The 15014-nt window shown below is 35.9% G+C and overlaps 1 protein-coding gene across 1 annotated transcript in view; it reads left to right on the plus strand.

The window, feature by feature from the left end:
• Nucleotides 1–13517, plus strand: part of PTGFR (prostaglandin F receptor) — a 31202-nt gene extending 17685 nt beyond the window's left edge. Inside the window, exon 2 of the mRNA XM_090271688.1 lies at nucleotides 12591–13517. Within this exon, the coding sequence (XP_090127814.1) occupies nucleotides 12591–12920 (330 nt within the window). The 3' untranslated portion in view covers nucleotides 12921–13517. The remainder of the gene's footprint in view (nucleotides 1–12590) is intronic.
• The last annotated feature ends 1497 nt before the right edge of the window (nucleotides 13518–15014 follow it).

A 15014-nucleotide genomic window follows, 5' to 3' on the forward strand; every position in this document is an offset into this window, starting at 1 on the left:
AGTTCTGTATTCAGTTACCAATTATTTAACAGGCATCTACTATATAGAAACATATCTTAATTTATGTTGTCTATACCATTGAGCATCTTTATCATTGTTGACTCTACAACATATGACAAGACTGAACCACCTAAGCTTGTACTTGAATCTTCTTCTAATTAGATGAGCTCCTAAAGCCTGTTGTAGGGTGCAGAAATGTCTGATTGTGAGCTTAGACATACTTGCCACATGTCCTTTGGCAAATTATTAAGGATCTTTGCGAGCTTCAATTTTAACTTAAAAAAAAAAGATATAGATGATAATACCATATCACTGATTTAATCAAGTGACATGTGAGTTTTCCCATGATACCTGCCTGGTAAGTATCAGTGAAAGGTGCTGTGTGACTGCTGTTGTTGCTGTTAGAATCGTTATTGCATTTGGTATTGAGTTTTACTAAACTCAGTGGTAATTTGAAAAACATTCATTGAGTGACTACCATGGACATCTGCACATGTGCTACATGGGTATATAAACATGACTAAATCGGATCCTAACTTCAAAGGAATTTATAGTTTATTTGGAGAGGCAGGAGCAGAACTGCTCTGTTACAAAAGAACCTTGTGAACAAGTGCCCAGTGGCCTTCCAAGGAGGAGCTTTGCTGAAAAACTGTGTCTGTGTCTAGCCTACACCTAATGACTAAGGGTAGAGAGTTCTCGATCAAAGCTTTCTTGAATTCATGTTCATTGTGGTCTCTCGCAGTCTTTGGGTTTAGTGAAGTAGTGAGTTCTCTTCTAGAAATGCAATTCTCATCTTCTGATTTGATCATTGATTTATAAACTTCCTTTTCTTTCTTGGGTTAAATTACCTCATCTTTTCTTCACACTGATTTCTTTTCCATAAACTTGTAGCAAATGCCATTTTAGGTTGATACCTCTTTGTTTTCATGATGTGCTTCTTAGTTTGAATGTGTTTAATAAGTTAATTGTTCTCTAAGATGCCAACCAGAGACCATTTTACCTTTTGGGATTTGGAGCCTTTGCAGTTGGAAATTAGAAGGGTCTTGAATCTTGTATTTTTTCCTTATTAACCCCACTAGTGAAATCTGAAGGCAGTTCAGACCATCTTCTTTAGCAAATCACTCACCTGAATGCAAAGCCTAATTTCTTGTGGATTACATATATTTATCTCTTCTTGTTTATTCTGGGAAAAGTCATGTTTTTTTAAGAGAGGCCATTTTTGTGGTATTATTTGCAAAACTTCTTAAGAATACGATGTCTTCTATATAACCACAGAAGAAGGGTTTGGGTTTCTGGTCTTGCAAATAATACCACTAAACTTGGTGGCTTGATGGAAGAAATTACAGAGAATTTATATAATGGAAGGAAGGGAGTTGGAATTGGAGCCACATTTTCACAACAGTACAAAGGAAGAAATTTTCTGAGGTTTGGTGACAATTCCTCAAGGGAAGGAGAACCATCTTGATGCCTTTGGTGGTCATTTTCAGACCTATTTTTTAGATTATTTAGACCTTTCTTAATGACATGAGTGAATCATTAGTGCAAATTGGTGACAGTTTGCTTTCAGTTTAGGATCAATCATAGTTAAAGTGTACAGAGTGTATCTCAGTAGCCTCATCTTAAATGTATTTGTAAAGTGAAAACAATTTGACCTCTTAAGCTGCTTTTTATATTAAATTTACTTCTTACTCCAGTAGAGTTTGTAAAAATACTTAAGTTGTCAATGAGCTTTTATTAGTATCTTTTGATTACTCTCCAGATCTGAAAATTAAGCTCCACGAGGGATTTTTAACCTTATCATTTCATAATTTGAAGACAGGTAATGTCAAGTCTGCAGCATTCACATTCTTGGAACAACTGAGCTCATGCTGGGAGAGGCAACCTGAGCTACATTTTTTTACTCTGTCCCCTCAGTCTGGATAGGTTGTGTAGCCTGCTGGTCAGGTGCAGACCACGTGATAGTTCCCCTTTATTACATTCCCATTCTCCAGCTCCATAGACACATTCTTCTCCCTTCTGTGCCAGCTCTGTAGTTTGCTCCCTGCAATCATTTAGGGAAGTCATCTTGCCTTTGCTGATCTAAATGTATCCTACTCTCTTTTTCCTGACTACAGGAAAAATATTGAGATAATTTCTTCAAAGAAAATGGAAGACTAAAATTTGTTTTTCCCAGCCAGTTCTGGAAGAGACATATAATAATCACTTAATTAAATTAAATAATTAATTAAAAAGGTACAAGGCTTTTTGTTTTTTGCCACTGGACACATGCCTGGGTGGCTGAACTACTTGTTTATTGCCTATGCTGTTCTGATTGTGCCCATGTTCTGATATATTGTATATTACTTTTTATTGTATATTTTTATGGAATATTTTTATTAGCAAAATAATATATTTTCATTATATAAAGTTTGAAAAATACAGAGAAGCAGAAGTTAAAAAATAAGGTCCTTTAAAGGTCTTGTTTATTTTCTTAGTAAATTTCTAAATACTTTATAATTTCTAAGCTGTTTTGCATGGTATTTTTATTATAGTTTATAGTTTGTAATGTTAGTGTAGAAGTGTTTTTGATTTTCTAAGTTGGTCATGTATTCAACAACTTGCTTAACTCTTTTATTGGTTTTAATCATGTATCGGTGCTAATCACTTCCACATAACAAAAGTTTATCTCTTTCCTTCAAATTCTTTTATGTCTCACTTTTTCTTACAGCATTAATCAGGAATTATACTACTATGTTAAGCAGCGATAGTAATAATGGGTATACTTGTCTTGTTCCAGATCTTAAAATGCAACTGTATTTTCTCCATTATGTATGATTTTATATGTAAATTTTACTATTTCCTAATTTAAGTCCCTCATGAGTACTGTATGAGTTTTCTATTGCTAAGTAACAAATCCCCACTAAGTAGGATAAAACAGTGCGCACTTCATTATCTCACAGTTCTGTAGGTCAAGTCTGGGTGGGTTCAATTGTGCTCTCTGTTCAGGGAACTAAATCAAGGTAAGATATGTATCTGAAGTGCTGAAAATTACATGGTAGAAGGTAAATTTTATCAGAGTTAGGCCAGTGGGCTGCTATCAAGTTAGTGCTAGAATATATATTTAGTTGTAACTAAGGAATATAAATTTCAGTTTGCTATTTAGATGCCCTAAAGGAAAATGAAAAATGTAGCTTTCATTTTCAGAAATAAATTCAGGAAAAAAATCTTAATGATCAAGAAGTTGTCTTTTATCTTTGTGACAAACTACTGGATTGACTCAAATGTCACCATGAAAATTATTTTTAATTAAATTGACTGGGTAATCTGATTTTTTTGCCTGACCAGAAGTGTATGTTGATTTCATTTTGAACTACATTCATGTTAAACTTTGGAGCTAATTAGGCATTCATTATAATGCTGGCCCAGACCCCTTCTAGCTATGTGTTCTGTCTCTTGGTTTGTTCATCTGTAAAGAAGATACAATAAAACTTACCCCTAATGTCACTGATAATAATGTTACAAACTTCTGTAAGAATAAACCAGCTTTGCCAGTTGGAAATTTCTCTTTGGCAAACCTAATATGTTTCAGGGTGGATGTTTTACTGAAACACCTTACTGCTACAATCTATTTTTCCTATTGAAACAGTGTTGCCAGCAGTCAAATAGATATTTGTTCCTAAAACAGTGTGCCTCCAACTCTTTGCCTGATTTCTAACTAGTTGCTTTCCCTTTGTTTCATAGATGAGTTATTGATAATTACCTTAGCTATCACATTTTAGTTAAACATTTCTTGACTCAGATGAAAATGTCTTATACATTTATCATTGCCAATGTTTAGAGCATAATCAATATTTTTTAGCCTAACTATGGGTTTGAATTAGGTAATCAGGAGCCAGATTTTATAATGCTGTTAAAAGCACAGCTCAAAGTAAAATGCGTCAAATAACAGAACAAGGCAGGACATAAAAGCAAGCATACATATTTTCATACACATGGTTTCTTCTTCTAAGACCTAAAAACTTTGCCTACTGATTTCTTATTTTCATCATTGCCAAAGAGCAAAAATGATGCAGTAAGGATAAAAATTAAAAATTTGTATTAAAAAATAAAAAACAAGAACCAAAGGACATCTGAAGACCAGTCAAAAGTCAAAAGGAAGAGAAGAACAAGACTCTTAAAATGAAAATCATGCCATTTGTTATGGGGTAGATATGAAGAAGAAAAAAAGGATGTTGAGCTTTGTCTTCGTCTATGACTTTACATCTGTCAGTTAATACTTAAAAAAATACCTCTCCATCTCGAGATAGACAGCTGTCCTCTGCCCTTGCACCCCTTTCACAGCCTTCTTTCTGAAGGACACCTCAGGTGTGTGCTACTCAACTCATCCGACTTACCGGTCAGGATACATCTTTTGTTACAGACACAGAGATAGGCAGCAATACATTTTTTAGCATATGTTTCCAATTTATAATAGTGGAAATATATTAATAAAGATACTGGGTGAGAGAGTGCTAGAACCAGCTAGAAGAGCACTAGACATCAGCAAACAGGAATAGAAACCCAGAGAGTTAAAATTAAGGGCTGCTAATGCCCAGGAGGCCAATACATGAGTCCTTACCATCACCTGCTCTTTAAATTCTGACGCCTCCTTATTTTAGTTGAGTGACCTTGGGTTACTTAACTTTTCTGTGTCTTAGCTCCTTCATCATAAAATAGGGAAAACACTGCTTTCTTCAAAAAGTTGTTAACAGGATTGAATAAGTTAATAAGTATAAAGTATGAAAACAGTGCCTGGAGCATAGTACTCACTCAGTAAATGTTAGCTATTATTTTCTTTTCATCATCTTCATAAATGTAGCATAGCACTACTGATTTCATTACTGTGAGTGATGTAGTGAAAGATCACAGGCTTTGAAGTCAGGTAGACTTGGGTTTAAATCCTACCTCTGCCACATACCAGCACTGTGAACTCAGCAAGTCAACATCTCTGTAATTTAGTTTTCTTTTTATCTGCAGTATAGGAAAAACAGTAACTACATCGGGAGTTCAGTCAAGATGAAATGGGTTGATATGCACATATATAAAGTGCCGACCTGACCTTTCCCTTCTCTTTCCCCACCTTCTTGAAAACACAGTGGGGTAAAGGACCCCATCATTCCTACTGTGCGTAAGCCACCCCAGGGGACCTGGTCTTCTGCACCCACCCCTATGGCGGGAGGTGCCAAATACTGAGAGGAATATTCCACAGCCTGCAGTATGTGAACCAAAGCTTCTCTAAAGCTAAACTAGTCAGCAAGTTTAACAGTAGTTGCATCTAACAACTTATTATGGAAAAGATTCAGGGATGGCAGAAGTTCTTTAGCCAAGATAAAGACTTCTAAGACAGAGAAGTCTGTTGCAACACCTTGAATACACACTCCCACCGTTCCCAAGCTCCCAAACTCTTTAGGATCTGACCAGGTGGGAATCCTTGCACCTCTTTCTCCTTTTCACCCATCTGCCCCAGTTATTTCCAATTTTGACCAGAGACTATGACCCTTACCTAAGGAGACAGTAAAGGCTTCTGGGGGGTATGTTTGACATACTAGCTTAAAAAAATTAAAAATTTAAAACTCATTCACTTGTCTCACTTTCCTTTAACCTTAAGTAAATAAGCACTTTTGGGTGGACTAGAAATTAATAGTCTCAAAAAATCCAAGGCATTCCTTCAAACATGAATTCACACAAGTTTTCTTTTACACATCATAGGTTTGTTATGGGGATTAGTTGACCTAATAGCAAAAGAACCTTCCCAGCACAGGGAACTACTTAGTTCTAGCTTTTGTTGTTATTATTCATGACCTGAATCCATCACTCCTAGGTGGTATAGCATGGTGCTCTGGTTTACAGGAGCCTTTCTGCCTTTCCCGTGATTTAGGATGCCATAGCTGCTAGAACGGCCAGTTCTTTGGAGTTGGTGCTCACCTGCATTTTGATAGTGGTCAAGTTCTGTGATAGAGTCTGCAGTTCTCATTCAGTTGTGACTAATTTGCTTTCATTGTAACTCAGTACACTCTCTGTTTGGTCTTCAAAACGTATTTTATGATTATATTCATTTTATATTTCCTACTTTTTTCTTCAAGTCACCACGTGCAATGTAACAAATATTTATTTTTAATGTTTATTATTTTGGCATTCTGGGTTAAATGACAATATTTTATTCTCTTAAAAAGTATCATAAAATGGAATTACAACATTATTTTGTAAGGGCTAGCAGCAGGGAAGTGTGGACAATTATTCCTCAGAGTTTTGGCACAAAGCTTCCCACTAAACAGAGTAAGGAAAAGAAAAGTACAGGTCTGAAAACACATGTTTTCTATGCATGAACCTTCTCTAGAAAGATTAACTTTTTGGTTTTTCAGGTATCATGCATTTCCCTCCTATGTGCTGTTTATTTTAAATTTTTTTATTTGCACACCATTTCCTCAATTGGCATGAAGGAGTAAAGATTCATATAAAGTATTATGATTTAGGATTGTCCCAGTTTGAAGGGAGCAGTTTATATATAGCATGTCCTGTCTTCTCATTTCTTTGAAACTGTCAAAGTCTTTAGGCAGACATAGGAATGTGATGTCATTTGGCCATTGGTTGATTCTCTACCAACAAATCAAGCAGAAAAAAAGTTCATCTGCTCCTCTATTGTTTTTAGATTTTATTTTATTAAAAAAAATTTATTTTTAGAGCGAGGGAAAGGGAGGGGGAAAGAGAGGGAGAGAAACATCGATGTGTGGTTGTCTCTTGCATGCTCCCAACTGGGGACCTGGCCCACAACCCAGGCATGTGCCCTGACTGGGAATCAAACCAGTGACCATTAAGTTCACAGACCAGCACTCAATCCATTGAACCACACCAGCCAGGCCTGTGCAACTATCTATATTTTGGAGCACCGAGGTGTACTTTGGGATGAGCAACATTTCACAGCTGTTCAAAAGTTGGTATATAAGAAATACCATACCCGTTTGTCCTTTTATTCCTTCCTATTGTAATATGTCTGTTTATCTCTGAATCATTCATCATGTGCAGAAAACTGTCTTAGTTTTAGTGAGTATTCAATAAATGAAAAATGGTTGAAATATTTTCTTTCTATACTCAACAATGTAGAAATTTACATAATTTAGGTATGAATAAAGTTCATAGTGGAAAAGATATCCTGTCAGAGCCTTTACATTTCAATTTAACTTTTTAAAAAGCCTATTTTTCCAGAGTTGCACAAAGCTTAGGTTTTTTTTCTCTGGAGGTTCTTGTGATCACTGTTGCGGAGATGAAATGATCTATTTCAAGAATAAACACTATTAAGTTAAATGCCCACAAATATATTTAACTCTAAAAGTTGCCTGTTGAATTGATATGGATTTGGTGATTTGTATAATGTGCTTTTTCCAAAACTGCCATTGAAGTTAAATTAAAATGAAATTTCTAATTTGCTAATACAGGTGCTATGACATTTAAAAATTAAACATTTTACATAGTTTTAGTTTGTAGTATCCAAATTAATACAGAGATTAAACTTCTCACCTGGAGATGCCATAGAACCAACAGTCCCTTGGCAAAGCTTCCAGATGGATTTTTTCATCCTCCAGTAAGGCTGGATTGTAACCACATTATCACAATTAGCCCCCTATCTCTGTGATTATTCAAGTGCCAAACCTAAAGATCATCCTTTGGATGATAATATTATAAAGGACAATAACACAATGAATTACACTTTGTGTACTCTTTCATTCCCCAAAGAACTGTCCCTGAATTAGTCTTCTTTGATGACAGAAAGGAGGACAGAAAATGTCTGCTTCTTGGGATAAGAAAATACCTCTTCAGCAACTAGATGAGACCATGTATAATTGATATAGACATTATGTGAAAATAGATATTTATAAAATGCTAAAAATGGTTTTGTACATAAAGAAGTTGGACATTTGACCAGAGATGATCTTGATTATATTTTCATTTAAATTTCCATAAAAAAATAGTGTCAAGGAGAAATTCAGACATACTACAGTGAAATCACCGTAAATTCAAAACTAGGCAGTCTTTAGTCAGTCTGAATAACTAAAGTTTTGATGTACTAGAAAAATTGCAAAAAAAAAAAGTACACTTTTTAATGACTGTATCTGGGATCATGTACCAGTAAACAGCCCTGCCTGTGGCATGTTTTACATGTCTTTATTATGTCACTTACAACATCATACTTCGGCTTTTGTCAGTCTTTCCTCACAGGGACTTCATGCGTTCAACAAATATCAACTTCCTTACTGTTTACCAATTGCTAGGGATACTGCAGAGAAATAATCAGACAAAAAATATGTTTTCAAGAGCAGATTTTAGTGTGAGAGACAGAAATAAAACCTTGATAAATAAGTGAAATATATCATATGTTAGATAGGATTCTGCTATATATTCATCTCTGTATCACTAACATCTAGCACGATACATGGACACAGCAGACACTCAGAAACCACTCACTGCTATATTGGTTTACTTTTATGACTATTCAGAAAAATGCATAATTCTTCAACTTACCATTGCTTTTAATGTGAACAGGCACTGGAGTCCTGGCGCTGACCAACAGACATACAGACAGACATAGGGTAGGGGATGATGGAATAACTTCCAGAATAAAACTTCAGTGAACTTGAGCTCTGTTATTTATGAGTAAAGTAGCCTGGCAGATTCATTAATGTTGATGATCTCAACAATCAACATAATTGTATTATGTGGCCTAAATGATGGAGACTTTGTTGCAAGTGTTAACCATTCCATTCTTCGCAACTGGTAGTGAACATAAACTTTTCTTCCCTTACATTTCATTGACCTCGGTATTTCTTTCTTATTTTAGTTTTGAATGTCTCAGATTAATTAATTGATTTTTCCATAGGATATCTGAATACCTGGCCCTGTCCATTTCTCAGTTAGAATTCTCATAATTAACCATGATAAACGATTGTAACATGTCAAAGTTCAAAGAAAGATATTTTAGAAAATAACACATAATAATTCAATGTGCCAGGTAGCTCTCGGTAACTAGATGAAAGGCTATGTGTGTGATGAGACTGTGTACATGACCTTCTGGAATACAAGGGCATGTGTACTGTCCAGAGAAGAATGCTTTCCAGGCTTGTGTGCTGACTATTGACAGAGCGCATGAAGAACGGCAGACTTTCCTCATCCTTACCCCAGCTTCTTCACCTCTGCCAGTCTTGTCACGGATGGAATTTTTAAGGCAATTCTGTGCACCTCACTTACACACACATAGACATGCATAAATAATGTACATTAGTTCTGATTCTTTAGTAAAACAGTATATTTCAATAATTTACATGGGGAAATAAAGCACAGAGTATAAAAGCAATGAATGATCTATCTAAAAAATATTAGTAAACTAAAGACAGACCAAAGGAGAAAATAAAAATCCTTTGTCATTCTACTATCTAGATTTTGCCAGTGAAAACACTGACATATACCCCATGCACAAAGTTGCACATATATATACATACATACATACATATATATATATGTATATATATATATATTGCAAAATTGGGATCACTCAGTCAATACAATCTAGTAAGTTGCTTTTTAAAATGTTAATACTGAATCACAAACATTAATGCTTGCATATTTTTTCCATTACATGAAATTACCATAATTTTATTTTTTGTTGGATACATAAGTTATCCCAAATTTTCAACGATACACTATTATCAATAATGTACTAATGATCATTCTTTTACATAAATACTCCACCCACATCTTTGTTGGTGGCTAAGTGATTGGTGCTTCTCCCAGCCAGGCCCTAGAGCAACCACTCTTCTAGGCGGGGCAGGGGTAGAAGGAAGGAGAGAGTGAGAGTAAATGCCAGGGCACTGTCTGGTGTTCTGGAGATAAGCTTGGGCACTGACTTCTCTCAGCAGAGGACTCAGTGTCTTTTCACAGTTGGTGACACTGCTGTTTGCACATGAGAAAGGAGAGTCAGAAAAGTGCATGCCAGGTAGCTCAGGCATTTTAAATTTGCTCATCTCTAAACCAGGCAGCTCTTTCATGTGATTTATACTGACCATCTTTATTCTAGCTGTGCAGAGCAGTGTGTTGACTGGGCTCTGAGATCCTCACAAACACACCTAGTCATTAATAGGAAATGTATTCACTAGTACTGTGATGCAAGAGAAGTATTTATTCATTCATCTTGAACCACCCCCCTGCACCCCACCATCAAACCTAGCAAATAGATTGTAAATTCCATGAAGCAGGCATATGTCTACTTGTCCTGCCATTGTATCCTCAGTGCCTAGCACATTGCCTGGCACAGCAGATGATAAATATTTGATGAGTAAAAAAAAAATATTAGTAATATTACCTCAATCCAACTGCCACTTGCATTTTGGCTCTGCTTTCTTCTACAAAAACTGGGCTCATTAAGGTTTATTTCTCAATCCTGGTGGCCAACGTGGGGAGCAGCCATCCTTCCTGACCCAGGTACTATTGTGTGGGGACTGTAATTGTTTCTGTGTTGAAACCTCCACCTTATTTATAGACTGAATCTTTAGGGCTGCTGTTTGATACATTATTCTCTTAAGAAATGAACCCCGAGGGAATGAATCATTTCCCAAGAGATCTGCATGGTCTATAAGATCTTGTTCCTTTTAGTGACAACAAAGCACCTTGAAATCCTTCACTAGTGGATGCTGTTGTATTAAAATTTTAGAAACATTTTAAGCTTAAAATGTTAGACTATTGTGATGGCTAACCAGATATTTCTCTGATGACTCCTAGAAATAGCCTCAATGAATAAAAATAATACAGTTTTATTTGTTCTAACACTTACTGTATAAATCCTAGGTGTCAGCTTCATTCTGGATATTAGAAGTGACTATAGAGGAAGAGATGCTCATAGATATACAGATAAATACATGATTATCTTGCAGTGTGATGAGTGGTATAACTGGGTATGTACAGGATGCTATGAAAGCAGAAAGGAGGAAGCTACTTATTAATTTATCTCAGTGAAGTAGGGGAAGTTTTCATGGAGGTAGTTAATTTTTCAGTGGAGTTTGAAATATGAATAAGAGTATGTCAGGCAGAGAAAGAGGGGATAGATAGTTCACAACAAAGAGTCACACAAGCCAAAGCTCAGAAATGTGTAGTGCATCTGGAACTTGTGAAGCCTTCACAGTGGCTGGAGCATAGGGTATTTGCAGGGATATTGGATTGTAGAAGTGCACTGCAAATGCATAGTCAAGGCACCCCTGAGGGCTTTGTTCTTTGTTGTGTAAATAATGAAGGTGTGATAAGGCACATTTAGCCTTCAATCATTAGTATCATCAGGCCAAAATGAGACATTTCCTTCTGATAATGGTCCATTAAGAAGACCAAGAAGACTTGATTTTCTTCTCATTTGGGTGTTTGGCTTTGTTATATCCTCTCTTAGTACTGGAGGCATAATGGTCCAAGCCTTTCTTAATTTTTTTTCACCTTTTGTTCATTTTATGCATGTATGTATGTATCTATGTATGTATGTATTTATTTATAGAGAGAGGGGAAGGGATGGAGAGAGGAAGGGAAAGAAACATTGATATGAGAAAAAAACTTTGACTGGTGCCTCCCCATGCGCCCCTATTGGGGACCAAACCCACAGCCCAGGCATGTGCCCTGACTGCGAATTGAACTGGTGATGACCTTTTGCTTTGTGGGGCAATGCCCAACCAACAGAACTGCACCAGTCAGGACCATTTATTTCTTATTTTTTTGTTATAGCCAAATTCTTTTTAACAGTTGTTTGTTCTGCAGCTGTTTATTTGGGTCCAAAGTGGGGCTCAGTGATCAGATCAGTTCTAACATGTAGCTGTGACTATTTATGGAACTCATTCCACAAAGTAGTCTTTTACGTCATGGGTCGTTAGAAAATGGACACGAGAGCAAAATCTACATTAAATATCAATGGTAGTACATAGGGGAACTCATTTCCTCAAAGCCCTTAGAAAATTCCACTGCATTTTTAGAATGAGAAATGCAGAAAAGGGAAAATGAAATAGAAGCCTTTGGTATCATTGTAGTTACAAAGAAGAAAATTCTAAAAGTAACATTTTAGAAATATATCATATACCATGTGGAAATATCAGATGCTCTAAATTTATTTTTAAAACCCCTATCTATAAGTTACTCATAATTAAGCTTAACTCTATTTTATTTACACAAATACATTTTATGTTATTTTTTCATTGAAATATACAAATGTGTGTTGGCTTCAAACTTACTATTTTCAGAAGTAAAAAAAATAAAAGTCAGTTATTAGTATCAGTATTTGTCCTCTCAGGTCTTTCTATTTGTGCACATTTGACTTACCATATAAGTTATCATTTTTGTAGTTTTGATGTCAATTTCAATTCAAAGGATTCATATATATGCATCAATGTTTCTGCTGTTGTTCATTTCTTTTTGTCAGCATTTTGCAAAATAACACCGCAATGTGGAAAGTGAAATGAATACCATGTGGTATAGCTAGTTTAGTTGAAAAGAAAAAAAACTGTAGGACTAAGAAAATGTATATTAACTGATTTTTCTTGTTGTTTATTTTGCAGCTGACAATGGCCAACCTTGGAATAAATGGAAATCATTCTATGGAGACCTGTGAAACAACACTCTTTGCTCTTCGAATGGCAACATGGAATCAAATCTTAGATCCCTGGGTGTATATTCTTCTACGGAAGGCTGTCCTTAAGAACCTCTACAAGGTTGCCAGACGCTGTTGTGGAGTGCATGTCATTAGCTTACATGTTTGGGAGCTTAGCTCCATTAAAAATTCCTTAAAGGTTGCTGCGATTTCTGAGTCACCAGTTGCAGAGAAAATAAATCAGCAATCACCTAGTTTAATAGGACAGCAAGTCAGTATAGGTCTAGGACAAAATTAAGAAAAGTTTGGCAATGTTTTAGTTAATTGGATAAGTATATAAAGCCTAACCAGAAAATTCAGTGGTCAACAAATGGTTTGGGGCGCACTTTATCAGTTTAAGCTTTTGAAATTTGTAAAATTAACTGTATAATTGCACACTTTCACTTTGTTTTGACAGCTGCAGGTAAACATGATGAAATAATGCCATGAAAGTCAAATTGAAAACAATTTGGGACTTATCTGTGTTGTTTCTACTTTTGGAATGAATGACTCTGCTGAGTCCTAAAGTATTTATTTGGCTTATTTGGCCTGTTTTCCAAAGAACATTTTAAAATGACCTGCTTGTGAAATGGCTGTTTGGGGGCCATGGCTCTGTAGCTGTTCCTTATAGACTAGGCTCAATGAAATGGTGCACGCTCAAATTTTGATCTGACTTGTTTTACCCCTCATTATGTAACCTCAGTCAATATATAAATGGTGTTATCACCTGGGATTCACTGTGGCTTACTTGACCTCCATGTACACCATGTGTGGCTGTCAGGTTGCCGGCTCTTGTGAGCTTGTTTAGAATGAGCCTATACTTGTCATTTTGGACAAATATAACTGCTTGTATTGATTGGTATGAAGATCAATTTTTGTTTGAAGGTTTTCTTGGTAAGTCATAGATTTGCATTGTTTTCAAATAATCCCCTTTTCCTTCAACAATTCTAGTGCACAGAAATAATTTTTAGAGAAACAAAGGCTCTATCTTAGCACATGTAGAGGTGATTTGCATTATAGTAGTTCCTAAGAAGCTCTGCCACGGATAATGCAAACAGAACTTAAACACAGTGGAAGGTGCAAAGGACACTGACAAAGGTGCTTTACTTTGAGTAATCATTTTTGTGTCAGAGAAAAAAAGAAACGCTATATATTAATATACAAAGACTATCTGCAGGTCGTGTGTTTCTATCTGCAAGTAGTGTGGTTCTTTACACACACACACACACACACACACACACACACACCACAACATAACAGGACACCAGAAATTTCTGTTGAAAGCAGCTTATTAAACCTGTAAGATAACATCTTCTAAAGCCTCTGCTACCAGTGTTAAGGGAGGAATTGGCAAGTAGCTAGGTGTTTGGAGATCATTAATAGTGGTTAACCAAGACCTTAAGGGGTAGGAATTTTTCCCCAAATTTCTCATTAGTACTTTAGACTTTTTCTTTGCTTGTTTGTATAAGTCAACCCACAGAGTTTAGTAATCATTCAAAATGCCCTGGGTCCTTCAGAACATAGGGTAGGTAGTTCTGCTTCATAACAGTGAAAAGCATTTCTCTGAAAGAGTTCATTGCCTTCATTAACTGGGGTACATTTTAAATTTAAATTGACAATTACATATGGTAATAGTGAGATATATATATGGCCATATATATACATATATATTTGTATATATGTACATTTTCACATATATTTGTATATGTGTATATATGCATATATGTTTGTATATGTATATATGTGTGTGTATATATACCTATATATATCCAGTGTATGTGCTTAAAAAAAGCCATTGCAATTTATGATTGCTATTATATTGCTGAAATATTCTCTTGTGTTTTTAGAGGACTTAAAACTCAGAAGCACTTTTAGATGGTTTAGAGGTGATATCTATTTCTCACAGCTGTTTAAAAATGTTGGTGTCCTGTGAACTGAGGCACAGGGAACCAAACCTCTATCCTTTTTTCTTATTCTGCGTAGGATGCTGCAGCAAACACTTTCATGTCTTGTGACCCTGGTGATGTGTGGGGGAGAAACTCTCATTCAGAGTTCCAGTCCTCTCCTCCTTGAGGTTTCTTCTAATTGGTTGGCAGAATTGTTGCTCTATTGCTGTGATGTCACCCTGGCCATGAGTGTCTGTATGGGGAAGACATTGAGACATGACCACATGTGGGAATGCACGAGCATTCAAAGGTTTGGGGAGTGACAGGGGACTCACTCTGCACATATCTTGGAAGAACTATCTATGTTTTCTGAGCACAGGTGTAGGACATCTGTACTTGTTTTATGATGATGTTAAATCCAAGAAGTAGACACCAAAAATTGAAAAAATGTTTAGTAAAAGAATATG

Source organism: Furipterus horrens, unplaced genomic scaffold (assembly GCF_987537825.1).
Source record: "Furipterus horrens unplaced genomic scaffold, mFurHor1.1.pri manual_scaffold_3, whole genome shotgun sequence".
In the NCBI taxonomy this organism is placed as follows: Eukaryota; Metazoa; Chordata; class Mammalia; order Chiroptera; family Furipteridae; genus Furipterus; species Furipterus horrens.